The sequence below is a fragment of the Tachysurus fulvidraco genome, chromosome 22 (genome assembly GCF_022655615.1).
Source record: "Tachysurus fulvidraco isolate hzauxx_2018 chromosome 22, HZAU_PFXX_2.0, whole genome shotgun sequence".
Lineage (NCBI taxonomy): Eukaryota > Metazoa > Chordata > Actinopteri > Siluriformes > Bagridae > Tachysurus > Tachysurus fulvidraco.
The window spans coordinates 882161-909655 of NC_062539.1; the positions used below are offsets into that span (position 1 = coordinate 882161).

Consider the following 27495-nt stretch of genomic DNA (forward strand, 5'->3'; position numbering starts at 1 on the left):
TCCAGCACACTCACTCACTCTGGACCCCTCACATCCAGCACACTCACTCTTTGAACTGTTGCCATTTGGTCGACACTACAGAGCCCTGAGCTCCAGAACAACCAGACATAGGAACAGTTTCTTCACTCAGGCAATCCATCTGATGATCAATTAACATACATCTGATGAACACCTAACATACACAGAACAAACCCTATCCTTACATTGTTTACACATACTCATTTATATTTCAATTTGCAGATCTATATTTCAATTTGCACATTTTTTTCCACTGTACATACAACTGTATTATATGTGTTCATTTATTATCGTTGCCATTCTGTTTACAATGTGGAGCTCCTGTACTACAACAAATTCCTTGTATGTGAAAATGTACTTGGCAATAAAGACCGTTCTGATCTGAAATCATTAATATTGTGAAATTATGTCCCATTCTGTGTTTGCCAGCATTGCTTCATGTTGTATGTGTGTGTGTACGTGCGCGTGTGTGTGTGTAAGTGCTAGAGTTCTGCTGGGTTCTGTGCTCTGATTGGTCAGATGGAGTTGATTAGTTTTCAGTGACTGAGGGGTGATTTGAGATTAAACCCACACGTCCTCTTTATCCTGACTCCGCCCCTCAGCTCTAGGCTCTCTATAAAGCTTCCCTCACTGTCACACACACTGTCTGCTGCATCCTTTGTGTCCAGCATGAAGCTCTCCAGCATCTGTGCCTTCCTGTCCTGCCTCGGTAAGTCACTATACTCTATTATGTGTGGTATAAAATGTTTGACTAGTTGGCTGTGTTTGAATCAGAATAATAAAGTGGAATTCATCAGGGATTTTGTGTAGGTCCACAAGTACCTTTGACATTATGCACATCAAAATATCTTCCCCACTCGACACACTGCCTCATCTGTTTGCTCCTACTGTGTTGTCATTGCTAATGATTTGTGTTGAACTGTCAGCTCTTGTGTTGAACACATGTACAGCTCAGAACTGCACCGAGCCTCGTCTAAAATCATCCATGCTAGAAGAACATCTGTGGTTAAAGAATGAAAAATGTAAAAGAACCGACTACGCAACCTGGGTTATTTATTCATCCAGGAAAATAGGTTAAACCCAAAAAGAAGAATTAAACCAAAAAGAAATTACAATAGTATGAAGGACCCTCCTGGTTCCGATGGGATTAAAGACAGAGATGTGACTTTCCAAAAATAGTACAAATTTATTTTACAAAAATCATTTGGACTTAAAATACTTTAAAATATCATGTACAGTTTACCAGGTATTTACCGACAACTGATAAGAGACTAGATCAGATCCACTTTAACAGAATGGACAAACCACACAACAAATCAGTGCATAATGTTTAACACACTGATGAACCAAAAAGGGATGAACCAAAAACAAGACACAAATATACTGCCCTCTTCTGTTTTGCCTCAAACATCACAGTGCATCATCAGATAGTCGTATGTGGATATTTATACAGTAACATATACTTATAGAAACAAAAGAAAAAAAGAATAAAAATACAAGTAACAGTCCAAACACAACCGGTAAAGTCAGATTAATTAAAAAATCACTTTAGCTGCTTAACTAAGCAGGAATACAAAATCAGTTAATTCCATAAACGTGTACCAAGGACAAATATCCAACAATGCATTACTGAAATATATTGTACAAGACAATGGGACAGAACAATCTTTAAAAACAAACACTGTAAATCAGCGGTTCGCTGCCGCAAAGGCCCAGATGGTTGAGCTCTTAACAGAGTACGATGCACATGTCTAACTTTTTGAAAGTCATCAATAGAGGCAATGGTGTACACAGACCCATCAGATGTAGGGGCTCGCAGCACTTTGTAAACCATGGAACTCTATCGATCTTGAATCTTTGCCCGGCCTCGCACACAAAGGTCCCGCAAATACACAAACTGACCTTTACTTAAAGGGTCATCCTGTACTCTCCGATAATGTCCCTCTTTTCTACGGTCTCTGCAGCCTTCATGAAAGTGAAAGTTAAGTGACATACGTAGGGTTAGGAGTCAAATTCTCTAACCATTAGACCACGACTTCTAGCCCTTCAAAGCCACTTGAAGTCTAGCCTGATAGTCATAACTCCAGTCATGAACACTACCTTGAGTGGGGGCCTCAATTTGACCCAAAAGAAAGTCGACAGGCAATTGTGGATCTTGCCCGAACATTAAAAACATAGAGAGATTGACTGGTAGACTGATGTGGGGTAGTAATATAAGAGAAAACCACTTGAGGGAGATAGGCAGCACAGTTTTTCTTCTAACAGGAGGGTAGAGTCCACAGCAGAGTGCGATTAAATCACTCAAATCGACCATTTCCAGTAGGATGAGTTGGAGTGGTCCCACTCTGTTCAATGCCGTACAACTCACACAATTGATGAATAAGGATACTTTCGAAGTTCCTTTCCTTGCGACTAGGAACACTAAACCTATAGAACCACTCATTAACCAGAACCCTTGCCACCATAGATGCTCTCTGGTCGCGAGTTGGCACTGCCTGGGTACATTTGGAAAACACTTCAGTCAGGACAAGTACATTCTCTATTCCATTCTGTGATGGCTCAATTAATGTAAAATCAATAGCCAGAATTTGGTTAGGCCTTGAAGCTAACAAATGGCCCATATAGGTCTAGGCACGAGGAAAGACATCCTTAGCAACACTACAGCGTTCGCATTGTTGGCACCATTGCTTAATTTCAGAACACATACCTGGCCAAAAACATCTTTGTTGGACCAACTCTGTTGTACGTTCCACTCCCTGATGACCATTCTCATCATGGAGCTGCTGCATCACCACAGTCTTTAGAGATGCTGGGAGCAAAAGCTGAAAAAAGGCCTCCCCACCCTGCAAATCTGTAGAAGTATGACCAGGAAAAGCCATAATAGATTCTTGTACACATTCATTCAGCGGTCTGATGGAAGCAATCTGTTGGAGAGGCTCAGGATGAGAGCTTCCCAGAATCATACCTTCCAGTACAGGCCCAGCAGGGTGCTGTCGTGATAGTGCATCAGCATCGCTATTGCTGCGTCCAGACCGATACTTGATGCTGAAGTCAAAAGTGGCAAGTTGAGCAGCCCACCTCTGTTCTAAAGCACCCGATTTTAAGGCATTAAGGTAACTCAGGGGATTATTGTCAGTGTATACTACACACTTATGTCCAAGTAAATACTCACTGAATTTGTCATTCATCGCCCATTTAAGGGCCAAGAATTCCAGTTTCATGGAACTATAATTGGACATATTCTTCTCTGAAGGTCTTAATCCTTGACTACCATAGGCTACTGGTCGAACTCTGCCCCCCCGTGCCTGAGACAGGACTGCTCCCAATCAGTTGTTACTTGCATCTACTTCTAAGATAAATGGCAATGAGAAGTCTGCATAGGCCAAGAGGGAAGTGCTCACCAACCACTGCTTCAAAGTTTCAAAACTGTGTACATTCCTCTGTCCAAGCCTGCTTGCAAGACCAGGCTGTACTCTTCCTCTTGGCCCCAGTCAGATTAGCTACTAGACGATGAAGTGGGGCAGCCAGCTTGGCAAAACCCTCCTCAAACCTCCTGTAATAACTGGCAAAGCCCAAAAAGTAAAGATGTTCTGAGACCTGCTGGGGAGGCTGCCAATGAGCAACTGCCTTGATTTTCTTAGGGTCAGTCACCACCCTAAAGTGCCCCAAGTAGACCACCTCAGGCCGGGAAGAACAACACTTCTCCAGTTTGGCCTTTAAGCCTTCATTTTTAAAATTTTCAGGACCACCTCCATTCATTGAAAATGCTGACACTGTTGGAGAGAACACTATAACATCATCCAGATAGAACAACAATGATTGAAAATGTTGCGAACCACACATGCTTTCCATGAATCTCTGAAATGTGCTAGGTGCATTTTCATCTTGTTCTTCTTGGCCACTGGGACCTGATTGTAGCCACTCGCGATGTCCATTGTAGTGAACCACCAGGCACCTGAAAGAGCATCTAAAGGTTCCTCAATTCTTGGTAATGGAAAGGAATCTTTTATGTCTTACTGTTCAATTGACGATAATCAATACACATTCACAGGCTACCATCCTTTTTCTTTACCAGGATAATAGGAGGATGCTACTTTCTTATAATTTGGGTTTCCAGTAACTTATTAATATGAGCTTTGCCTCATATTCTGAGGGAGAGATGCGTCTATAATGCCGCAGAACGGGAAACTCATCAGTCAGAGGAATTTCAGGTGTAATCAAAGTGGTACAACCCAAATCACCATCGTGTTCTGAAAACACAGAAGAATATTTAGATAACAGCACCCTAACCTGACACTGTTCTTCAGCAGTTAATGGAGACAGATCAACAGCATTTATTTTGTCCTGTAGGGAACCAGTAATTACCTGGGCAGAGACAGTGGCCTGCACACTCAAGGGAACATCTTCAACACCTGGGGGTAGACTCACTTCCATTACTGAACTAACAGTACCCAGGACAGTTTGTGCATAAAGATTAACATCAACTAGCCCTACATTGATAACTGGAACATAAACCTGTCCACAGGCTACATTAACAATGGCAGGGAAAGCCAGAAGGTCCGCTGGCAACCCACCACTAGAGGGCTCAAACACAACACTCAATCCAGCATGTTGCTGAGAACAAGTAGCTGGAATAAACATCATGGTGCCGCCTGGTACATGAATATTCTTACCTCCTCGAACCCGAACCCGGCCTGAAGAGTCTAAAAGGGTCTTTACCTGAACTTGATGGCATTTCTGTAGGGCCTGTTGCCATGAGTTAGGGGCATGCTGCACTAAAGCTGCTTCAAAAAGGGCTGACCCATATTGTCCAAACAATTCGTTATAACATTCTCGACCAATATTCATGCCCAGAACACCAGAGATCTGATTAGTACCTGGAGGATCTTTAACTATGAGCAGCAAACTGGGAACTAACACCCCACCCAACCTAACGATCACATGGGGGCATGGGGATAAAAAAGAGGCCATGTTTTCTACATCGGGGAAGACAACATCTGAGCCAAACACATAACCTTCTGAACTGTGGCTCAATAGCACAGAAGGCTCTAGTTTTCCTGAAAGGAAACAGAGGGCTGGGGCCTTTGCACCACTGGCTGAAGAGGACGTGAGGGAGCTCAATCAACCCTTGACAATGAACTACACTCACAAGAGAAATTGCCCGGCTGTTGGCACCTCCTACAGATAACTGAACCCCGATTAGTGGTACTTTTAGTAGGAAGGAAACGTCTTGGGACATTCTGAAGTGAAGACACATTGCGTGTTAAGTGACCAAGCTGTTCCTGCTGCTTTTTAAGCATCTCTTTTAGCACAGCTAGTTCAGAACCTGTAGACATTGATGTAGACCAACAAACCCCATACTGCAGCCCATGGGTAGAAGAAATTGAAAAACTACGGTCCCTAGGACCCCTCATCATGCCCTCCCATTCCCATCTAATAGCTTCCCTTCTAACATCAAGTAAACTAGTTTTAATTCCCTTCAGAGGGCTGAATCCAGCACATACTCTACATTTTGTCCCACAAAAGAACCTCAGAATTAGGCATACCATTAGGAGCATTTTTAATTACTTTTGACATTAAGCCACAGAGAGCATGTGAAAATTCTTGAAGTTGTCTCTCTCTAATTGTCGTCGAGATAAGAAATTCTCCTGCAAAACAATATATGAATCAGGACAGCCATACAGTTCGGTAAGTATTTGAATAACTCTTTCTTTATCTTCCCGGTCTTCCCTAGGCATTAATATTATTTGCTGATAAAGCCAGATTAATTAAAAAACACCTTTTTAGATGCTTAACAGAGCTGGAATACAAAACCGGTTAATTCAATAAACTTGTACTAGGGACAGATATCCAACAATGCATTAGTGAAATATATCATACAAGTCAATGGGGCAGAACAATCTTTAAAAACAAACACTCTGTAAATCAGCGATTCACTGCCGCAAAGTCCGCACGGCCCCGACTGTGATCCAGCAATGAGTCAAGTTTATGAAACAGCTCTGAAACAGCTCAGAAAAAATTTACATACATAAAAACAAACAGCAGCTAGTGCTCTTTGGCCGCACCTCACAAACGAGGTTAAACTATTGGCACTATGCTACCTGCGTTCACGTGCACATCCCAGAGGAAAGCAACAGGAAGATAAAAGACCTTTTCTACCCACACAGCATGCACACAGGAGAGAAATCAAAGCGCCCCACTCAAATGTGCTTTTCATAAAGCAACTAACACGCAGCAATAATTGAGGATCAATTGAGGATCGAGCATCTTCGGACACAAAATCCACCCATTAAAATAAAAACAAATAAACCTAAATAAATAAACATATTTAACTGGTCACATCTGCATTAGATTAGAATCTCACACATCACTTGGAATGAGTGTGTAGATGGTTCTTAAAGTTGTGCACCATAAATAACACATTACTGATCACTCAGAGATCCTCTGATAATGAATTATAACTCTAAGACATTTTCACTCCCAATGCTCTCAGCTGGACTTTTGTCAGTAACACAGTTGGAGTTATTCCTTATAGGTAACCTTAGTGTTTATGTGACGAATGTTTCTGCTGCTCAGAGTTGAATCTACAGATGAATCTACAGATGTTATAGTGGATTTTCAGAAACACGAATTCAGATTATTTAAATGACCTGCATGAAGTTCACAGCTTTGAGGTCACCACATTTTTCTTGATTAGAGTGAGTTCTTCACAAGTGTCTAGTAAACTGCCTTTAAAGTCAAATACACTCATCTTTAAACCTGAAAAAAGGGACTAGAAAATGAAGGCTGAAGGAAACCCGTTTAAGACAAACCAGTGTGTGTGTGTGTGTGTGTGTGTGTGTGTGTGTGTGTGTGTGTGTGTGTGTGTGTGTGTGTGTGTGTGTGTGTGTGTGTGTGTGTGTGTGTGCGTGCGTGTGCGTGCGTGTGTGTGCGTGTGTGTGCGTGTGTGTGTGGCGCTCCAGTCTGTAGTGATGTCTGAGGTGTGAATAGTGATGTGTGTGTAATTTCAGTATGAAAACCTCAAAGAACCCCTGAACACACTCATTGTCATGATCAGCACACCTGCCTCACCTCCGCACCCACAACGGAGAGAATCGTCTCCGGAGTACTAAGCGCTCCCGGACTACACTTCCCACTACACCCCGCTCAGCCTAATCAGTGCACCAGCTGTTCTCTATCAGCTGGCGCACTTAAATAAGCAAACGAACTTGATCCCATTGCGAAGTCTTGATTTGCTACGGCTATCATTCTGAGCGTTGTCTGATTATTCCTGTTTCTGGTTTTTGATCTGTTTCTGTATTTTGCCTCACGACTGATTTCTGCCTGCCCTGACCTTTTGCCTGTTGTTCTGACTACGTTTTTGCCTTACCCACACTGTCGTGTTTACCGGTACTGAACTCTGCCTGTTGTTTCCGAGATTCTCTATTAAAGCTGCAAATGGATCCTCAGTCTTACGACTCATCATTACACTCATTATCAGCAAAATACTATTTTATCAGCAAACAGTCAAGTTCATTTTAAACAAAATTCCTCTGACCCGATTCATTCAATACAACAAATTATAAATAAAATAAAACCCCCAACAGTGCGACTGCACTCATATCATACAATTCCATTGTCTTCCCAAAAGGACGCAGTGTATTAAGGTTAAGTTCATTATTAGGTTATGACGATTTTTTTACTCTTTAACTGTGATTCATTTCTTGTCATTTCAGTCTTAGTGCAGGCAGAACAACGGATCAAATGGTGTTTAAAGTCAGAGGCGGAGTTGAGGAAATGCAAGGAGTTAAAGTCTCTAGACTGCGTGAAGAAGGCAGGAACTCTGGAGTGTATCGAAGCTGTCGGGGTAAAATCAGAGTCACTAACAGAACCACTGCAGCACATTTACTTCTTCTACCTGCATTTCAAACACACATGATAAAGTGTCTACACTCTTCTCACTTTTAGTTTAAATCACTGCCTTCATACCGAGAGCTGATTCTTTACTTTGTTATTCTGGTCACATGAAGGTTTTATGGAAACAGCTAATTAGATTTCTAGTTAATTATCAAACATGCAAGTTAACACAGATATACAATATAGTTCTGTAGGTTTCATAATGCAGGGGAAAAAAGAGGATTTGAAAATCTTGTAATCAGTAAATTGTTTGAATTTGTTTTATCAGAAAGGTGAAGCAGATGCCATCACTCTGGATGGAGGAGATATCTACACAGCCGGTCTCCATCCCCATAACCTTCACCCCATCCTGGCAGAACATTATAACACAGGTAGTGAAATCAACAGCTAAATTAAGTGTAAAAAATAAAGGCCTGTTTGTTGCTGCTACTAATCAGGCTGAGTCTGTAATCTTGATGTTGTAGGGACCTGCTACTACGCTGTAGCTGTGGCAAAGAAAGGCACTGGCTTTGGCTTCAATGAGCTAATTGGGAAGAAGTCGTGTCATACTGGTTTGGGGAAAACTGCAGGCTGGAACATCCCCATCGGGGCGCTCATCAAAAACGAACAGATTAAATGGGGTGGCATCGATGACAAACCTCTGGAGGACGGTGAGGGAGTTGTTCAAGCTTTGGTTCATCAGTTTCCACACAAACACCACAGCACCTGAGACACACATGAATCACCACCTACTAAATGGCCAAAAGGTGTTGATTAGTTCTCTATAAAAGCAGCTCCACGCATTTGTTCAGGTTTATTTATAATTCATGCACTCATTCAAAGACAGTATGGTTTCCATAGTAACAGCTCATTTACAGACTCGCACATCAGATGAATATAAGTCGAAGGTTATGGAACAACTGTAACTGCTTATAGCTGCTGTAATGAGAGTGAGAACAGAAACTAACGCTATGTTTTAGGGATTACTAAATGTAAGCAGTGGATTAAATGTAGTGTGTAAAAGTCTTTAATGAATTCACATAGAATCACTGACAAATAACTTGTGTACAAGAAAAAAACAAAAGCACAGTTGTAAGTCTGTCTGGGTAACAGAAAATAATCAACTCCATCAGTGTGAGTGTATTATTATTATTATTATTATTATTATTATTATTATTATTATTATTATTATTATTATTATTATTACTCACACTGAGCCCATGTGGTTTTTGTGTTGCAGCGGTGGCAGATTTCTTCTCTGAGAGCTGTGTGCCAGGAGCAACAAATGCCAAACTGTGCAAGTTGTGTAAAAACAATTGCCAGCGCTCTCACGACGAGCCGTATTACGATTATGAAGGAGCTCTCCTGTAAGAACCTCACGCTCTGTTTATCTTTCAGCGTGATCGGTACACAATGATAAGACAGAGGAGGCGTTGGAGTCGTCTGTTAACTCTGTGTCAATGACTTCACTACTGCTGTAACCAGTGCAGACTGGATTTGTCCTAAAGCTCACATTTGATCGGCGTTAATCAGATCAAACATATCAGACAATCTGATACAGGAAAATAAGGTCCACAAGGTCCCGATATGATACTGACTCTTTCATACATATTGATTAATTGAGTCAAACTTAATAAATGTTCATATTCATTACATAATCGTTTCCTTATGGGAATCTTCACCATGTTATCTGTCCTGCTGTTTGTTATTCCTAGTCATTAGAGAAGGAATGGATTGATCTTTTTTTGGTTGAATGTTTATGCCCACCTACATGTTCCTCTAGACCAGGGGTCGGCAACCCACGGCTCCGGAGCCGCAAGTGTCTCTTTCATCCCTCTGCTGCGGCTCCCTGTAGATTTGGAAAAGAAATGTTTAATTTATTTACATAAATTTTCTTCTAAACTCCTGAAACATCTCAGACTTTTCTTATAATGTACCTTCTGGGTCTTTGGGACACTCTTCATCTCTTCAGGTGTTCATGTGGATATTTATTTTAATAAATGATTTCATCTGAGAGGAAAACTTCAAACTTGTTCGAGTTCCTCCAGAGGGAGTGTGGCATTATTTGTCTATCCAAAATTTACACTAAACAAATCAAGAGATGTTTCATGACCAAGGATCTGTTTTTGTGTCACAGGATAAGGGTCTGTTCTCCTCTGTGGGTCCTGAAAGAAACCTGATGTTCAAAGACTCGACGTCGAAGCTGACGAGACTCCCAGAGGTCAGCAACTCCTTCATCTACCTGAAAGCAGATTACTGGGACTCCATCCACTCCCTCAGGAAAGGTAACATGCTGTCTATATTTCTATCTACATTTACATTTACAGCATTTGGCAGACTCTCTTTTCCAGAGTGACTTACATAAATGCTTAAATCTCTTATCATTGGATACATTAATGCTGGTTCACATGGTTACATACTTAAGATACCATGAGTTCAAAACATTGTTCAAAGTTACAATTAAAGAGTTGGATGCAAAAAATGCAAAAAAAAAATAAGGAAAGAAGTGCTAGTTGAAGTGTTTTCTGAATAAGTAGGTTTTCAACTGCTGTCTGAAGATATCCAGTGACTCAGTTGTCTGGACCTCTAGGGGCAGTTCCTTCCACCACCTCGGGGCAGAACAGCACAGAGTCTTGTAGTATACTTGCCTCTTACCCTGAGAGATGGTGGGACCAGTCAAGCATTTCTGTAGATCTGAGGGTGAGGTGCAGTGCGAGGAGTGATGAGGGCTTTGAGGTAAGAGGGAGCTGGCTTTGAATTTTTGGCTTTGTAGGCCAGCATCAGTGTTATGAATCTGAGGCTACCGGAAGCCAGTGGAGGGATCTCAGCAGTGGGGTGGTATGCGAGAACTTTGGCAGGTTGAAAACAACCTGTGCAGCTGCATTTTGGATCATTTGCAGAGGACGAATTGCGTTCATAGGTAGACCTGCCAGCAGGGCATTGCAGTAATCCAGTCTTGAAATGATAAGAGACTGAACAAGTACCTGAGCAGCCTGTGTGGGGGAAAATGGCAGAATCCTTCGAATGTTGTAGAGAAGAAATCGACATGAGCAAGTCACATTAGCAACATGAGAGGAAAAGGACAGTCGATTGTCCATGGTTACCCCAAGGTAACCAGATCATTGTGCAGGGATGTAGCAAGGTCATGACCTGGGGATGAATCAACTGATGATCAGCAGTTCAGTTTTTGTAGGATTGAGCTTTAACTGATGAGCAGTCATCCATGGTAAAATTTCTGCCAGACATGCTGAGATCCGGTCAGAAGCTGTGGCATCTGAGGGTGGGAAATAGAAGATAAGTTTTGTATCATCATCATAGAAGTGGTAAGAGAACCCATGTGAGGAAATATCTTCACCAGGATTGTGAGTATACAGGGAGCAAAGAAGAGGACCAAGTACTGAGCCCTGTGGGACACCAGTGGAGAGTCTGCATGGAGCAGATGTCACTCCCCTCCATGTTACCTGATATGAGCATCCTTCCAGGTAGGAAGAGAACCATTCCCAAGCTGATCCGCAGATCCCAAGACTCTTGAGGGTGGATAAAAGAGTCTTGTGGTTGACCGTTTCAAATGCTGCTGAAAGATCAAGGAGGATAAGGACGGATGACAGTTTGTCTGATATAGCAGTATGTAGCTTCTCAGAGACATCCAAAAGGGCTGTCTCTGTGGAGTGAGCTGCTTTAAAGCCAGACTGTTGGCATCTTGGAGGTTGTTCTGTGAGAGATAGACAAACAGTTGATTATAGACAATGCGTTCAAGAATTTTTGAAAGAAACAAGAGAAGTGATACCGGTCTGTAGTTATTGATGTCTGATGGATCCAGAGCAGGTTTCTTTAGGATGGGAATAACCGTTGCTCTCTTAAGCAGTTGGTACCTGACCAGATGAAATGGATCTATTGATGATAGTGGTAATGAAGGACAGAAGGTCATGTGAGATGGTCTGGAGCATAGTGGAAGGGAGTGGATCCAATGGGCAGGTGGTAGAATTGCAAGACTGGATTGTAAAATCTCTTCTGCTGAAAAGAGTGGGGGAATCCATACTGTGAGATGTAAGTGCAGTCGGGGCAAAAGTGAAGGTCCTGTAGATTTCCTCAACCTTCTCGTAGTAGAAAGAAGCAAAGTCTTCTGCAGTAAGGGAGGATGAAGAAGGTGGACCCGGGTGGTTGAGTAGAGAAGCGATGATGTTGTGGAGCTACCGAGAGTCTTGTGACCTATCTTCAAGCTTTTCCTTGTAGAAGGACGTCTTGGCAGAAGTTACATCTGAGGAGAACTTGGCCAGGAGTGACGGTAAGAATGATCTAATGATATTGGCTCACTTTGAGAGTATATCTGGTGGTGATCGGAGAGATGTAGTGGGGTAGCAGTCATGTCTGTAGCTGGAGAAGGATGGCTGAAAACCAGGTCCAGGACATTTCCTCCTTTGTGTGTGGGGATGTAGCTGTCAAGTGTCAGGGCGAATGAGTCGTGAACAGTCAGGAGGGAAGAAGATTGAAGCTTGTCAGAGGGGAGGTTGAAATCACCAAGCACTGTCAGAGGGGAGCTATCGGAAGGGAAAATGTGTCCATTTCTTCCAGGAAGTCTCCTAGTGGACCAGGAGGGTGGTAAACAACAATGATAAGGTTGATTGGAGAGGTAACTGAAATGGCATGGAATTCAAAAGAAGAGATGGTTAAATGAGAGAAGAGGAGGGGTGTAAAGCACCATCTCTTTGACAACAATAAACCTGTACCACCACCCCTGCCTGTTTCTTGTGGTGAGTGAGAGAAAGCATAGGCAGAGGATGGAGCAGCTGGTGTAGCCGTGTTCTGTGGGGATATCCAGGTCTCTGTTAGCGCAAGGAAATCAAAGGAGTAATGGGAAGTTAAAGCAGAGATAAAATCAGCTTTCTTTACAGCAGACTGACAATTCCAGAGCCCACCTACCCCCACTGTTTGAGACTTACACAAGAGAGGAGGGTAGATGAGGTTACTGGAACAGTGACCTCTGCTCTGTGGACGAGAGCGTCTGTGACAGTAAGAGTTAAGGGATGGGTTTGAGGCAAATATCTGCAGGCAACCAAGAGTGAGATTTAAGGTATGGTAGAATATATCAAATGGTACTAGACACTTATGTTGCAATGTGTTAGAGAGATACTTACAAACCTGTAGCAGTGAACCTTCCGTTTAAGTAAGTAAGCCCTGCCCACAATTCACACCTTAAGGGAGACTGAAACTACTCCTGGGTACTCAGCTGAGAGAACAACAAAGACCAACACTATAAAATCAACAATGGTATAGAATATAACACAATTCAAATCACACTACTCTAGAACAAAGTGGGTTAAACAGATAAGTACACAAAAGTCAGGAACTTTACCAGAAGACAATATATTCAAATGAAGAGAGTTAAAGCACACTGATCACACTATCTCTAACTATCTATGTAACACACATAAAAGCATAAAAATCACTACACTAAAGCCATTAAATATTTCTTGTTATAAAATTATAATCAACAAAATCTAAGATTCTTGAGCTAAGATAATATATAGAGCAGATCAGATTATTGAGCTTTTCATTTCTCATTCTATCAGAAGATTATGTTGTTTCTTGCTAGAAACTAATTATTAATATTAACAAAAATCACTGCAATAGACCAAGAAAGTTGATGTTTTAATATAGTAAAATACACCTGCATTAGGGTTAAGTAGCTTTTTAACAACAAATCTATTTCCTCTCCAGATAACACAGCTAGCGAGTCGTCCCAGGCTATTAAATGGTGTACAGTGGGAGTAAGTCAGAGGGCTAAATGTGACTTATGGAGCGGCAAAACTGCTGATGATGAAGGCAACACCAAGCTGCAGTGTGAAACCAAAGCTACAGTTCAGGACTGCATCAAAGCCATCCTGGTAAACAGACACTGTGTGTTTGTCCTTTCTGTGTCGTCTTTCTTTCTTTCTTTCTTTCTTTCTTTCTTTCTTTCTTTCTTTCTTTCTTTCTTCTTTTTAAAAAATATCTTTGTGTGTGCAGCTTCATGAAGCTGATGCTATTGCAGTTGATGGAGGAGAAGTGTACACTGCTGGGAAGTGCGGTCTGGTGCCGGTCATGGTGGAGCAGTACGTTGCTGGTGAGTAACACCAGTTAATAACTTTTAAAATGAACGCACTTCCTTTAGCAAAATCCTTCAAAACCCGTAAGCTCTGATAAAGAACTATCATAAACCTGTTGATGCTTCCTCATAACACCAGACAGCTGCTGAGTTCTGCATTGTGATTGGTCAGATTTATTGGTGTTGATTAATTCTCTAATAACAGCAGAATTATATTAATGCACTTGTTCTAATAGTTTAGTGTTTCTATAGCAACAGCACACACACAGTCAGGAGATAAGTCTAATTCAGGGCAGTAAGAAGTGTTTTATTGGAATTTATTACATTTGGATAACTAAAGATTCTGTTTTCTTTCTTGACAGAAAAGTGTAAATCTGAGTCAGGTAAGTTCACTCACATTCTCAAGCTTATAAATTAGCTGCATAAATAAACTCCCACCGTCCAGTTGTCTGTCTGACACCTTTCCCAATTTATGGTGACCTCTAACTCATCAGCACTCACCTAAAATCTGTATCATAAATGATGTAATAAATATATAATGATTTGTTTAAACCCACAGATATCGTAAGGCCCTGTACTGAGTGTAAGTCCTTCCTCTCATTCTGTGCCCCTATAGGAGAAACCTCCTCCTTTTACTCTGTGGCTGTAGTGCGCAAGAGCTCCGGTGTGACCTGGGAAAATCTGAGAGACAAAAAGTCATGTCACACAGGCGTGGGACGAACCGCAGGCTGGAACATTCCCATGGGTCTCCTCCATGAAAAATACAAGAGTTGTGACTTCTGTGAGTCAGAAGATAGACTTCCTGTTTTATGATGTCATCATCCTCACACCTCCTTCACACCTCCTTCACACCTCCTTCACACCTCCTTCACACCTCCTTCACACCTCCTTCATACCTCCTTCACACCTCCTTCACACGCTCATTGCGAGTGATGTTTTAATGTAGATAAAACCATGCTGAAATATAACATGCTGAATATTAGTTTTTTTTGTCCATAGCAACATACTTCACTGCAAGCTGTGCTCCTGGTTCAGATCCTGCATCAAATCTGTGTAAACTGTGTAAGGGAGACGCCACAAACAAATGCAAAGCCAGTCATGACGAGCCTTATTATGGCTACGATGGAGCCTTCAGGTACGATTCACATCACATCACGTGACTTTAAAGATGGCTTTGTGTTTAACATCAGCAGGTGTTAGTGATGTACAACTGTGTTGGAAAATTAATTTTATTATAAAATAAACCTTTTCTGATTTCTAATTGTAATTAGCATCAGCTGTTACTGTAACTGAACAAATAGATGGTCTGACATGATGAGGAATGTCTTAGTGTGGGTCTAAAAGGTTTGATTACTAAGAGACTGAATACTGAAGTGAAATGGTGTTGAGTTTGTTGTGTTTGTGTGCTGCAGGTGTCTGGCTGAAGGTGTTGGTGACGTGGCCTTCATTAAACACACCACTGCAACAGATAACACAGATGGTGAGTCACAGATCCAGTGAATATTCAACCTGTGTGTGTGTGTGTGTGTGTGTGTGTGTGTGTGTGTGCATGTGTGTGTGTCTGTGTGTGTGTGTTTGTGTTTGTGTGTGTCTGTGTGTGTGTGTGTCTGTGTGTGTGTGCATGTGTGTGTGTGTGTGTCTGTGTTTGTGCGTCTGTGTGTGTGTGTCTGTGCGTGTGTGTGTGTCTGTGTGTGTGTGCATGTGTGTGTGTGTGTGTCTGTGTTTGTGCGTCTGTGTGTGTGTGTCTGTGCGTGTGTGTCCGTGTGTGTGTGTGTGTCTGTGTGTGTGCGTGTGTGTGATGTTGTGAAGGAGTCTCCAGTGTCAGGACAGAGGAGTTTACACTTCTTTGTGGTATCTCAGTAACTTTTTTATGTTTGTATAAACTATGAGAGATAAAAGCGGCTGGAAATTAGTTAATTAATTGAGATCTTCACCAACACTTCAACACTTTCCTAACACAAACCACAGTAATCTGCTGTGAAGTTTCTTTAGAGTGTTCATAATGAATCTCTCCCCCCCCCCCCCCCCCCAGGTAATGGGCCAGCATGGGCTAAGTCCTTCAAATCATCAGACTTCCAGCTCATCTGCCCCGGAGGCTCTGCTGAAATTACTGAATACCAGAATTGTCATTTAGCCCAAGTTCCAGCTCACGCCGTCATCACTCATGAAGGAAAACGAAAGGAGGTGGTGTCGTTCCTCAAGGACCAGCAGGTGAGTAGAAACACCAGGCAGAGTTCACCTGTGTCCAGCATCACATGTAGCTGCTCCTTCCTCTTTCTCAGGGATGTAGTTTTGCTTTGGCTTTTAAATATAATATTGTAATCCAGTAATAAAGTGTTCTGAGCAGAATAGAGCTATCTGTGAGCTATCATGAGCGTATCTGCTGGACGTTTATATGCAGACCATCGTTGTGTCCGATCGCCTTCATGGTCAGAACCTGCTGTGTGTGCTCCACACGGTTCTTTAAAAATATTTACTACAATTGATTGGCATCCTGAAATTTTAAGACAGACATGAGACTCGAATTGACCTCAACGAACTCGGCTTTAAATATCCGCCAGACACCATGTGATGATGCAGGATGTTCTGTGCTGCTCAGTGACCTTCTCTCCACAGACTTACCTTTGGATTGATTCAGAATGAACTCACTGAAACTCTCTGAGTGACTGTTGACATTTCCTCTCTGTTTTTCAGGAGAAGTTCGGTCCTTCTGGCTCAGACCCTGACTTCAGGATTTTTGACTCTACAGATGGAAAATCACCGTTTGGAGAAGGCACCAAATGTCTCCAGGAGGTAAAACAGAGCTATGAGGAATTCCTGGGACAAGAATACTTAACCTCCATAACATCACTGCACGAATGTCCAAAGGCCAAGTCCGGTAAAAACACTTCACAGTTCACATTATACAATCACTGACGTGAGAAAAAGAAAGTACACCCTCCTGGTCCTCAACTTCTATAAAACAAACAAATGAATTAATCTCTGGTGATTGTTTTTAACATCTAGTCATATAGAGACATCAAAGTAAAGCAGCTTTTCAGTTCATCCTTCCAACCTCCATATCATTAAATTATTAAATTGTTCGTTAGCAGCCAGGCGTTACTAATAAAACACACGAGATGAGCTCATCAGTGTCTAAGGTGTGTCTAAGGTGAAGCAGCACATCTGTAGTTTGGTGTTGTGGAGCACTCAGGTGTGTGTCTACATCGAGCCACAAGCTCAGACAAGCAACTGTTGTGCTCATCAGTCTGGGGAGGTTATAAGGACGTGTCCAAACAGTCTGAAATTCACAGTTGTAAAGTGAGAATTGTTTGTTAATGGAGAGCCTTCAGGACAGGAGAGAGAACGTCCAGGTGAACTCAGTCCAAGGTCAGACCTCAGACCATTTACCGCTCAGAGGTATAAAGACAAACCCAAGAGCTACGTCATGTCACCTGCAGGCCTCAGTTAACACATTCACTGCTTATGTTCATGACATCACTACGGTGGCCGAGATGTGCAAAACACATTAACAAATCCGAAATCACATTATCAAATCCGAAAACACAACGACAATTCAGACAACCCGGAAGAGGTTGGTATAGTTTGTGATTGGAACATTTAGCGATCATTGGACAAGACACCTGTCACTCAAGGTATACATGAAGTTCAACAGTCTGCCGTAGGGAAATGGTTGGAATGGATGGATGGAATGGATTACTGTGGAATAATTCTGTTATTTTCTTATATTTAAATGGAGAACTTTACACATTACACATAGTTTCCAGGTTGTCTGAATTGTCGTTGAGTTTTTGGATTTGTTAGTTTGTTTTCGGATTTGTTAGTTTGTTTTTTGATTTGTTAATGTGTTTTGCACTTCTCGGCCACCGTACATCACAGTCAGAAAGAGACAGAACCAGTGGAAGGATGGTAACAAATGTCTTCTCTCCAAAAAGAACATGGAGCATGACTTTAGGTCTGCAAAATGTGAACAAACCCCAAAATATTCTGAAAGAAAATGCTTTGGCCTGATAAACACACAGAGTTAAAGGAGGGTCTGTTCTGCCCTTTATCTCAAAGGCCTTGCTTGAGTATGCAGTCAGATAACGCGCCCCCCCCCCCCAAAAAAAAAGACGATAAACTCAGTAACGGTTTTCAAGATTTAAACTGTAAAAGTACAATAAAGAACTCTAAGCATACATATGCAATAATATGTTCACATAAACACAACAAAGGCTCTTCACATTCCTTGTAGCTAGCATCAACTATTTCCAGAAATAGATTGTGCCATTCACGAAAACCAAGAGAGATAAATTAACGTCTGGCATACAAAATATAACAATGTAATATAAATACGCATTGAAACTATGATGTCGCAATATCTACATACCGAGAGTGCCTTCAAATCAACTTAAATCAAGGAGCAGTCGCCCTTCCCTGCTGCTGAAAACTACGTTTGCTGCTGAAGACTCACGTTTGGGACGTCATCATATAAGGACTTAAACAATAATATGCAATACCCCATTTGAACAGAAGGGGTCCCTCTAGAACAACATTTCAACAAATGATACAAAAATCTTTGTAGAGAACAGCACATTCCCCATCTGGGATTTGGGGAATACCAAACTCTTTTAATTGAGTTTAAACCTGAATAGTCTATCTTGAATTTTAATGAATTAGGAGTACTCTCTCATTAATAGGTCTCAGAAACATTTTGGGTCCCCCTCTCCAAATGATTTTTCTTGCACTTTCTGTACTCGAACATCTTGGCTGGGGTAAGTTTCTGTTATGATGCTCAGGGGCCAATATTTCCATTTAGACTGAGAGTGCCTGAGCAGAACTACGCATCCCTTCGAAATGTTGGGTTGCTGGTGGTGCCATTTTCTCGATGCTGTAGGGTAGAAAGGTACTGTTTATGCCATCTGTCCCAGAAGGTATTCGCAAGACTTTGCACCGTGCGCTACTGTTGCTTGTAGCTAGTATCAGTCTTTTGGGTAAGTAACGTGGCAGGAATTAGGATAAAAGGATCTGCTGGATCGGTTGACATGGGTATCAGTGGCCTATTGTTTATAATGGCAGTGACTTCAGCCATGAAGGTGGAGAGTACCTCCTGTGTGAGTTCAGAGGATGTTATCTGCAGAAGCATGGAATCCAAGATCCTGCGAGCAATGCCGAACATCCTCTCCCATGCACCCACCCATGTAATATGAATGTGAAGTATTTAAACATCCACATGCAGCCGTGATCTGACAGGAATTGTTTCACCGCCTTTTCATCAACATTGGAAGAAATTTGCAAATCTTTAGAAGCTCCAATGAAATTGGTGCCTCTATCAGAGTGAATCTGTTTCACTGGACCCCGGATTGCCAGAAACCTCCTTAATGCATTAATGAAACTGGAGGAGTCCAAGGACTCGATCACTTCCATAAGAATCGCTCTGATGCTTAGACATGTGAATAGGGCTTCCCATCTTTTGCTTTCTGCGTACCCACCTCTTGTCCTACGAGCAGATACAGAAAGGGGCCAAATACATCTAATCCAACATCTGCCATCCTTTGAGTCTCACAGCCCCTCCTGAGTTTGTGGCATATAACATAGGAATGGATGAGGTTGTTCACACACCTTTTGACTCCAATTATCCAATAGCCAGCAGCTATTGTAAGTATGTCTATTAGTACACTTTGTGTACTGACTATGTATGAGCATATTGCACATTTTCAAATTTGCACATTTTCACCAGTATGTAAATTGTTTCTGCAATTTCTGGAGCTTGCTCCCAAGAATTTCAGATTTGCTGTATTTGTGCTTATTTACGCACTATTCTTCTGCATGCTTGCGCGATTTTGTCATGCGAGCATATCATTCAACAGACAGTCACTTTTAGATATTGGTCACATCTGCACAAACTCTGTTTCGGACTTTACTTTCACATTTGACCAGATACCACCGGAGTTCATAAGGAATCACAGATAGCTCTTTATCACGACCGGACGTGTCCGGCGCCGGGGCCGACGCAGAGACCGTAAACAGAGATGGAGAAAACGTGGAGGACTTCGGGCTAAGCTAAAGCTAAACCCACATCGACCAGCACTTGCAAGTATTTTTCTAGCCAATATTCGGTCTTTGACGAACAAACTGGATGAGTTCAGGATCTGGACCCTCACACAGAGACTGACTACGGACTGCCATATCATGGTCTTCTCGGAAACTTGGCTTAACACCGGCATCCCAAACAGCGTACTAGAGCTCGAGGGGCACACGATTTTCAGGATGGATAGGGATGCAGCATGTACTGGTAAGAACAGAGGAGGTGGCTTGTGCATTTATGTAAACAAAACATGGTGCACTGTTTCGGTCACTGTTTCTTCTCACTGCTCTGCTGATCTTGAATACCTGATCATTAAGTGTAGACCCTTTTATTTACAATGTGAGGGTTGTTGTGATAGCAGTGTATGTCCCCCCGGATGCTAAGCTAGCATAGCCATGAAAGAACTAAGTTCTGCTATCAACAAACTGCAGACAGTGCATCTTGATGTAGCCGTTATTGTTGCTGGGGATTTTAATCACGGCAATTTAAGATCTTTTCTGCCAAAATTCCAACAGAATGTGTCCTGTTTCACCAGCGGACAAAAAACTCTGGATCATATATATACAAGTATGGCCGATGCTTACAGAGTCAGACCCCTTCCCCACCTCGGACAATCAGACCATCTCTCATTGTTCCTTCTGCCCAAGTACTCTCCAGTCATCAGACGTGTGAAACCCACTGTCAGGTCTGTTAATACAGTTAGCCCTTCCAAGCTAACCCTGAAGCTGGAACAACTTGGCATCAGCACACAACTCTGCAATTGGACTCTGGACTGCCTTACGAACAGATCACAGTCTGTTCGTCTGAACACTGTCACCTCCTCCAGTCTCCCCATCAGCACTGGAGTCCCCCAGGGATGTGTATTGTCTCTATCCTCTAGTCTCTATACTATACTCCCTTTTCACCCATGACTGCATACCTGTCCATACCTCGAGATGGCTTACAGGGAGGAAATCCAGCACCTAGTAGCATGGTGTGAGGACAATAACCTGGAACTTAACACCAAAAAGACCAAGGAGGTCATTGTGGATTTCAGACGTGCTGGCAATCACACTCATCGTCCAATTCACATCAACGGAACTGCTGTTGAGCATGTACCTAGCTTCAAGTTCCTTGGAATACACATCTCTGAGGACCTCACCTGGGGTCTCATTTATAAAGCCAGTTTTCGCACAAATGTTGTGATCTATAAAAAACAAACTTGACGGGAAAATGTGCGCACCTTTAAGCAAACTTTGAGACGTGCGTACGCACATTCTGCAGACAAAGGGAATTGGCGACACAAATGGTGAGGCCGTGAACTGAAGTTAGATTGTAGAAAATTCATGTGAGAAGAGCAATTATAAGAATTAATGACATTTAATTTTCACTCCATTTCATACGTTATATCCACATTATCATGAAGATTAAATCCAACAGTGTTATTTGTGCCGATTGTTTTAGGCTATATACATCTAGTAAAATCCAAACATAATTAAAAATGTATTAAAAATAAAATAATAATAATAATAATCAGCGCTACTCCGTCCAGGGTGTATCCTGCCTTGATGCCCAATGATGCCTGAGGATAGGCACAGGCTCCCCGTGACCCGAGTAGTTCGGATAAGCGGTAGAAGATGAATGAAATGAATAATCAGCGCTGCCTTACAGTCACATTGTCCACAACGGGAGCGCAGGAGGAGATGGCGCGACTACATGTCATACAGAATAGCATGAAATACCCTTTTATTACAGAGCTGCAGAACACAGTGTAAAAACAAAATATTTTCCTTAATGTACATATGTCATAAAATGTCAAAGTCTGCAAATACAGTCATGAAGCACAATCGCTACTCATCATCGGTCCTAACTATTACGGTGTTCATTACAAAACCGTCATGAAGAAGTATGTGTTCACTATAACATTTTTGTCTTAAATTTTCGCCCACAAATTAATTCTGTGATTTTGTCAAGGTGTTAACGATCAGTCTAATTGCTAGAAACATATAAATCCTCCGGTGACCAGGGTATGTAATGCTTCATGGTGGCACTGCTGGCACTGTTGGAGGATTACGCAATGGGAGAATAAGGAGAGAACGAGTTTTCAGGGACCATGATGATTTCCTGGCCCATGATGATGACTGGCTAATAAGCCGATTTAGATTCCCTAGAGCTGTGCTCTTAGATATATGTGTTGAATCGGGTCCAGTATTAGAGGGGGCAACACACCGGAACCATGCCATCCCAGTCCAAATACAAGTCCTCACCACTCTGGGGTTCTTGGCAACCGGCTGTTTCCAGCGGGAATTGGCAGACAGGTAAATTATTTATATATATAAAAAAATTAAGAAGTAATCCTCAACTTTGTGTCTAAAACCTTTTCGTATATGAAATAAATCTATCATCTCACCCTATAGGACTGGTATATCACAGCCGTCCCTGAGTGCCATAATATTTGTCGTTTTGAATGGTATACTTAATATGGGTAGTCGGTACATCAGGTTCCCCTACACTGTGCGAGAACAGGCCGAAATTATAATGAAATTTTGCAGCAATGTCTGGTTTCCCAAATGTAATCGGCACAATTGACTGCGCTCATGTTGCTATAAGGGCACCATCTGAAAATTAATTTGCTTATGTTAATAGAAAGCATGTGCATTCTATTAATGTGCAAATCATATGTGACTCCAACACGACCCTCACAAACATTGTGGCACGCTGGCCTGGTTCAACACATGATCCCTTTATCTTGACACATAACAGTGTAGGGAACAGACTAAATGCAGGCGCAGCAGCTACGTGATGGCTGGCTTCTTGGTGAGTTTAACAATATTAAAAAATAGAAAATGTAACAATTTTGGTTTTAATATAATTTTAACAATGTTGCTTTTAATATAATTATAACCTGCAGGCGACAGTGGCTACCCTTGAGACGCCTCACCCCATTTTTAAACACACAGAGTGCAGAGGAAACTCATTATAACGAGGTCCACTCTTGTGCCCGCGCAGTCATCTGCATTGACTATTTATGGTTAAAAATGGGCGTGTACGGGGCGGGATTTGAGGCTGGTTCACGTACGCACATCTGCGGGTGATCTGTGATTTATAAAGGGAACATTGCTTACAGGTGTGCGTACACGCGGTTTTATAAATCGAAATTTTTTTTGGCGTACACCATTTTTGGCTTTTGGGCGTACGTAAACTTTTAGTAGGGATCCTACACACAGTTTTATAAATGAGACCCCTGGTCTCTCAACTCCTCTATCCTGATTAAAAAGGCACAACAGCGCCTATATTTTCTGAGGAGACTTAAAAAGTCTCGTCTGTGCTACAGAATACTGGAGAACTTTTACCACTGTACCATTGAGAGCATCCTCACAAGCTGCATCTCATTGTGGTATTAACAGCTCACAGCTTCAGACCACAAAGCCCGTCAAAGGGTGGTGAAAAACATGTATATATGCACAATGACATTCCTTTTGTACAGCTATCGGTCATACCACTTCATACTGTAACATACTTGTATAGAAACATATTACTTGTATAAAACATAGTACATATTACTACACCTTCTGTATAACCTCATACCCTCATTTATTACACTGCCACTTGTAAATAAGCCATCTATGCACTTCTGGTTAGATGCTAACTGCATTTCATAAGGTCTGTACATGTACCTTGCACAATGACAATAAAGTTGAATCTAATCTAATCTAATCTAATCTAATCTAATCTAATCTAATATGTTGCAGTTCTTGCAATGAATCTCCCCATTCCTCCTACACCTTTTGTTTGTTTGCGGGTAAGGGCGCGTCCCACTCAGCAACATTCTCAGTTAGCTCTCACAGTAGTACTTTGCCTTGAAACGTGATGGGGCCACAAATCCTAGTGGATCATACAAACTGTTGATTACAGACAGCAATCCACGCCTAGTATAAGGCTTTCTATCCTGTTGGACATGAAAGTTGAAGCAGTCTGTGTCCAGATTCCAAAGCAAGCCAAGAATTTGCTGCATAGGAAGTTAGCTAACACCTAAATCCAGTTCAGTCAGGACCACTTCGTAAATGAATGTTAGCGAGCATACAGTTAGTGTTGGCGGGATGGTTCTGTTCTGGGAGAATTTTCCCACGCGCCTGTCCGTGCGCATGCATGGACGGGGTGGGGAGGCAGCGCTGGGGAATGAATAGACCCCCCCCCCCCCCCCCATTGCAGCTCAGAATCAGAACCGAAATTGCGCGAGGTGCGAATTTTTTTTACGTGAAGAATTTAACAGGTTCTGGCTGGAGGAGTCGGGGACGGAGGAGGGTGTTGGATCGCAGCAGCGGCGATGCGTAGGTGCGCTCGAGGGAGGGATTTAAAAGGAGGGGAAATTACGGAAGTCGTGCTGGATTGGTGCGCCTTGTGGACAGCTGATTAGCAGCTGATGCAGCTTACTGCGTGGCCTGCCTGAACTAATGCGATGCTTGATTTCCTTCAGTGAGTTTGCGTAATCCTCAGATGGGAAAGCTCTCATAACCTCGCTGTTTGAAGCTAATTTATGCAACTTCAAATTAGACCCACCCAACATGTCCTGTGTCTGTTGCCATCTCTGAGGAGGGTAAGGATTTCAATCCGTCATCCATATAAAAGTCTTGCTCCATGAACTGTCGGGCGTCTTGACCGAATTCCCTTTCTCCTTCTTGAGCTGCATGACAGAGACAGTAGATGGCCACTGTCGGAGAGGGACTGTTCCTAAATACGTGTACCTTCATATGGTATTCCGCGACCTCGTTCTCTGGGTTATTTTCTCGAAACCAGAGGAACCTAAGGTGGTTCCTGTCTGCAGACCAAACTTTGAAGCAGGGGAACATTTGTTTTACATCTTCTGTGAAGGCAACAGGCTCTGTGCAAAAACGAATGAGGACTCCAAGGAGTCTGTTGTTGAGGTCAGGACCCGTCAAGGGAACCTTGTTCAGTGATGCACATTTGCATTGAGCACTCGAGTCAAAGACCACTCATATCTGGGATGGCTTTTTTGGATGGTATATTCGTTACACTCAAGAAGCACTGGTAGGGGCAAGACTAAGCTTCCATCAAATGATTCTACTTGAAAGCCTTGTGCTTGTCTCCCTTCTGTTTCGACTGTGCCTGCACATGTTTTGAGAGTATAGGCTACATTACACTCTGTAATGCCGAACTGATCGATGAAATCTGATCTTGCGAGCGATCGTGTTCTTTGATCGTCTAATATTGCATACATTTTGACTGCTTTCTCATGGTGGCTTTCAGGAAATACTTTCACAAGACAAACCTTGGAGCATAAGCGTAGAAGTTGACTGTCTCTGCATACCTCTGTACAAGCTGAGGAAATCTCGGATTCCACGAGTGCATCCTCACTCACTTTGTGATATTCTGAAATAGGGGATTGTGGTTCTCTGGTCCATGGTGCTGGACCTGGATGGAGTGCTGCCACACTTGACAGCCCGATCACAGTTCTTTTCCATGTGTGCTATGGAGCTGCCACATTTAAAGCATATGCCTTGTTGTTTAAGCAATAACTTTCTCTCTTCCATAGGTTTCATCCTGAATCCTCTAAATCTTTTTGTGTGGAAAGCACTATTTTGCTGGGTTTACATTATTTTTTAGTTCACTGGCAGCTGACAAACTTTCAGAAGAGACCTGAGTGTGTGCCAACGGCTCTGGGGAAAACCGTTTTGTTTGATTGTCTGTTTGGTTTGCGCGATTCTTCCTGTACTGCTGTGAGAAAAAAGCTCGGATCGTTGTGCATTCTAGATTGCTGGCACACAAAGTCTACTAGAAACTTGAATGGTGGAAAGAAGACTCTGTAGTCCTTTCCGTACTTAGATCCCACTGTGAGCCATTTTTCTTGTAAGCTGAATGGTAATTTTTGTATTATTGGATTCACTCTCCATCGTGCGTCTAGATAGGAAAGACACATCAAATAACCATGAGCAGATCTGGAAGCTCTCCAGTCTCCCAAATAGAGTGCTTTCTACCACTTCCAGCAAGCCATATGTTTCATAAAATCTGTCCCAAATCAGACTGAGCCCATGCTTAGCTGACTCTGTTCTTTAGTGACATTTATGAAGGATGCCCTCCATGATCTGAAAGTCTCTGGACGATCATTAAACTGCGTTAGGCCGTTGGACACTAATTCACATCTTGCAAGGAACTTGACGACATCATACATTTGGTTATTTGTATGAGGATTGCCTTGATACGGTCCAGCTTGTAAGGGTGTAGCTGACAGGATTGGAGAATAGTCGAATGTCACTCGCCTGTCTCCGCTCCTTTCCTCATTGCCTTGAAATGGCGTAGAACGTAAATCTGTGGATTGCAGAATGGTAGGATACTCCCAGCCCTCTGTATTGACAAGCTGAGACATGGGTGGTGTGTCATAAAAACTATGCTGACCCTCTATGCTTCAGCGCAGTAGTCTGTGTTTGTTGCAATTCGGAGACGTTCGTGTATCCGTTATCATGATATGGCCCATCTAGCATCAGCATTTGTTTATCCACGACGCTATCTGCTTGTTCCTCTAAGTAAGCCTGTGTTCGTTCTTTTGTGTCCTCTATAGGTAACTATTACACTCGAATTTCCTCTACATCCTTGCTCTGAAGTTGTTTCTAAGGCCTCGGCCTTTGCTTGTATGGCCGAAACCCTTTTTTCCAGCCTTAAAGTGTCTAATGATGCCTGTAGCTGTGCTTGTTGTATTTTCAGTTCACTTTCTTTCTTAGCAAATGCTATTTCTGCATTAGCCAGTTTGGCCTCTGCTCTAGCCATCACGGCAGCAGCTGTGGTTATGGTCGATGAGCCTCGTGAGTGCCATGATGAACATGACGCATTAGATGCTTGCCTCTGTGATCCACACTGTAAATATGCATGTAGCAATATCTACATACCGAGAGTGCCAAATCAACTTAAATCAAGGAGCAGTAGCCATGACCGCATGCTCTTCCCTGCTGCTGCTGCTGAATACTAGACTCACGTTTGTGACATCATCACAAGGACTTAAACAATAATATGCAATACCCCATTTGAACAGAAGGGGTCACTCTAGAACATTTCAACAAACAATACAAAAATGTTTGTAGAGAACAGCATAGGGTGTACTTTCTTTTTCCCCCATGTCAGTCAGCCCGCTGCTATGATCTGTACACAACAGTGAATTCTCTGTTTTATATACAATTTAAACGTCTCTGTGTTCTTTGTGTTCTTTGTCTCCATCACTGACGTTTCTTTCTGTTTGTTCTCCACAGAACTGGAGGAGGCCTGTTCCTATAACATTTGTACAGCATCCTAAAAGGGTCCTGTTTGTCTTGGACACATTACAAACATCTGCCTGTAGATTTCTCTCTCATTGTTCTTAATTTCTGAGCTTTTTGGAATAAATGGCATCTGAGTGTGATTTGCTTTTCCATTCTTTATTCAGAAGCTGTCTGAAATAAAAAAGAAATGATTATCAAAATGT

At 42.3% G+C, this 27495-nt stretch overlaps 1 protein-coding gene across 1 annotated transcript; it reads left to right on the top strand.

Moving 5' to 3' along the window:
- Positions 1–573: 573 nt before the first annotated feature.
- On the top strand, positions 574–27492 carry LOC113636908 (serotransferrin-2-like). Its single transcript, XM_047806748.1, has 15 exons — positions 574–727; positions 7734–7864; positions 8183–8285; positions 8379–8564; positions 9134–9261; positions 9983–10178; positions 13612–13778; positions 13900–13996; positions 14341–14361; positions 14595–14759; positions 14978–15113; positions 15391–15458; positions 16011–16189; positions 16673–16856; positions 27284–27492. Exons 1-15 carry the CDS (start codon positions 688–690, stop codon positions 27325–27327), a joined length of 1845 nt encoding a protein of 614 aa, XP_047662704.1. The 5' UTR covers positions 574–687; the 3' UTR covers positions 27328–27492.
- Positions 27493–27495: the final 3 nt, after the last annotated feature.

What these genes read in the sequence shown, in the direction of transcription:
- LOC113636908 (XM_047806748.1), top strand. Translation starts at nt 688, where the DNA reads ATGAAGCTCTCCAGCATCTGTGCCTTCCTGTCCTGCCTCG. An exon ending in AGTGTATCGAAGCTGTCGGG is followed by an intron (nt 7,865 to 8,182) that starts GTAAAATCAGAG and finishes TTGTTTTATCAG; the next exon opens with AAAGGTGAAGCAGATGCCAT. An exon ending in TGACAAACCTCTGGAGGACG is followed by an intron (nt 8,565 to 9,133) that starts GTGAGGGAGTTG and finishes TTTGTGTTGCAG; the next exon opens with CGGTGGCAGATTTCTTCTCT.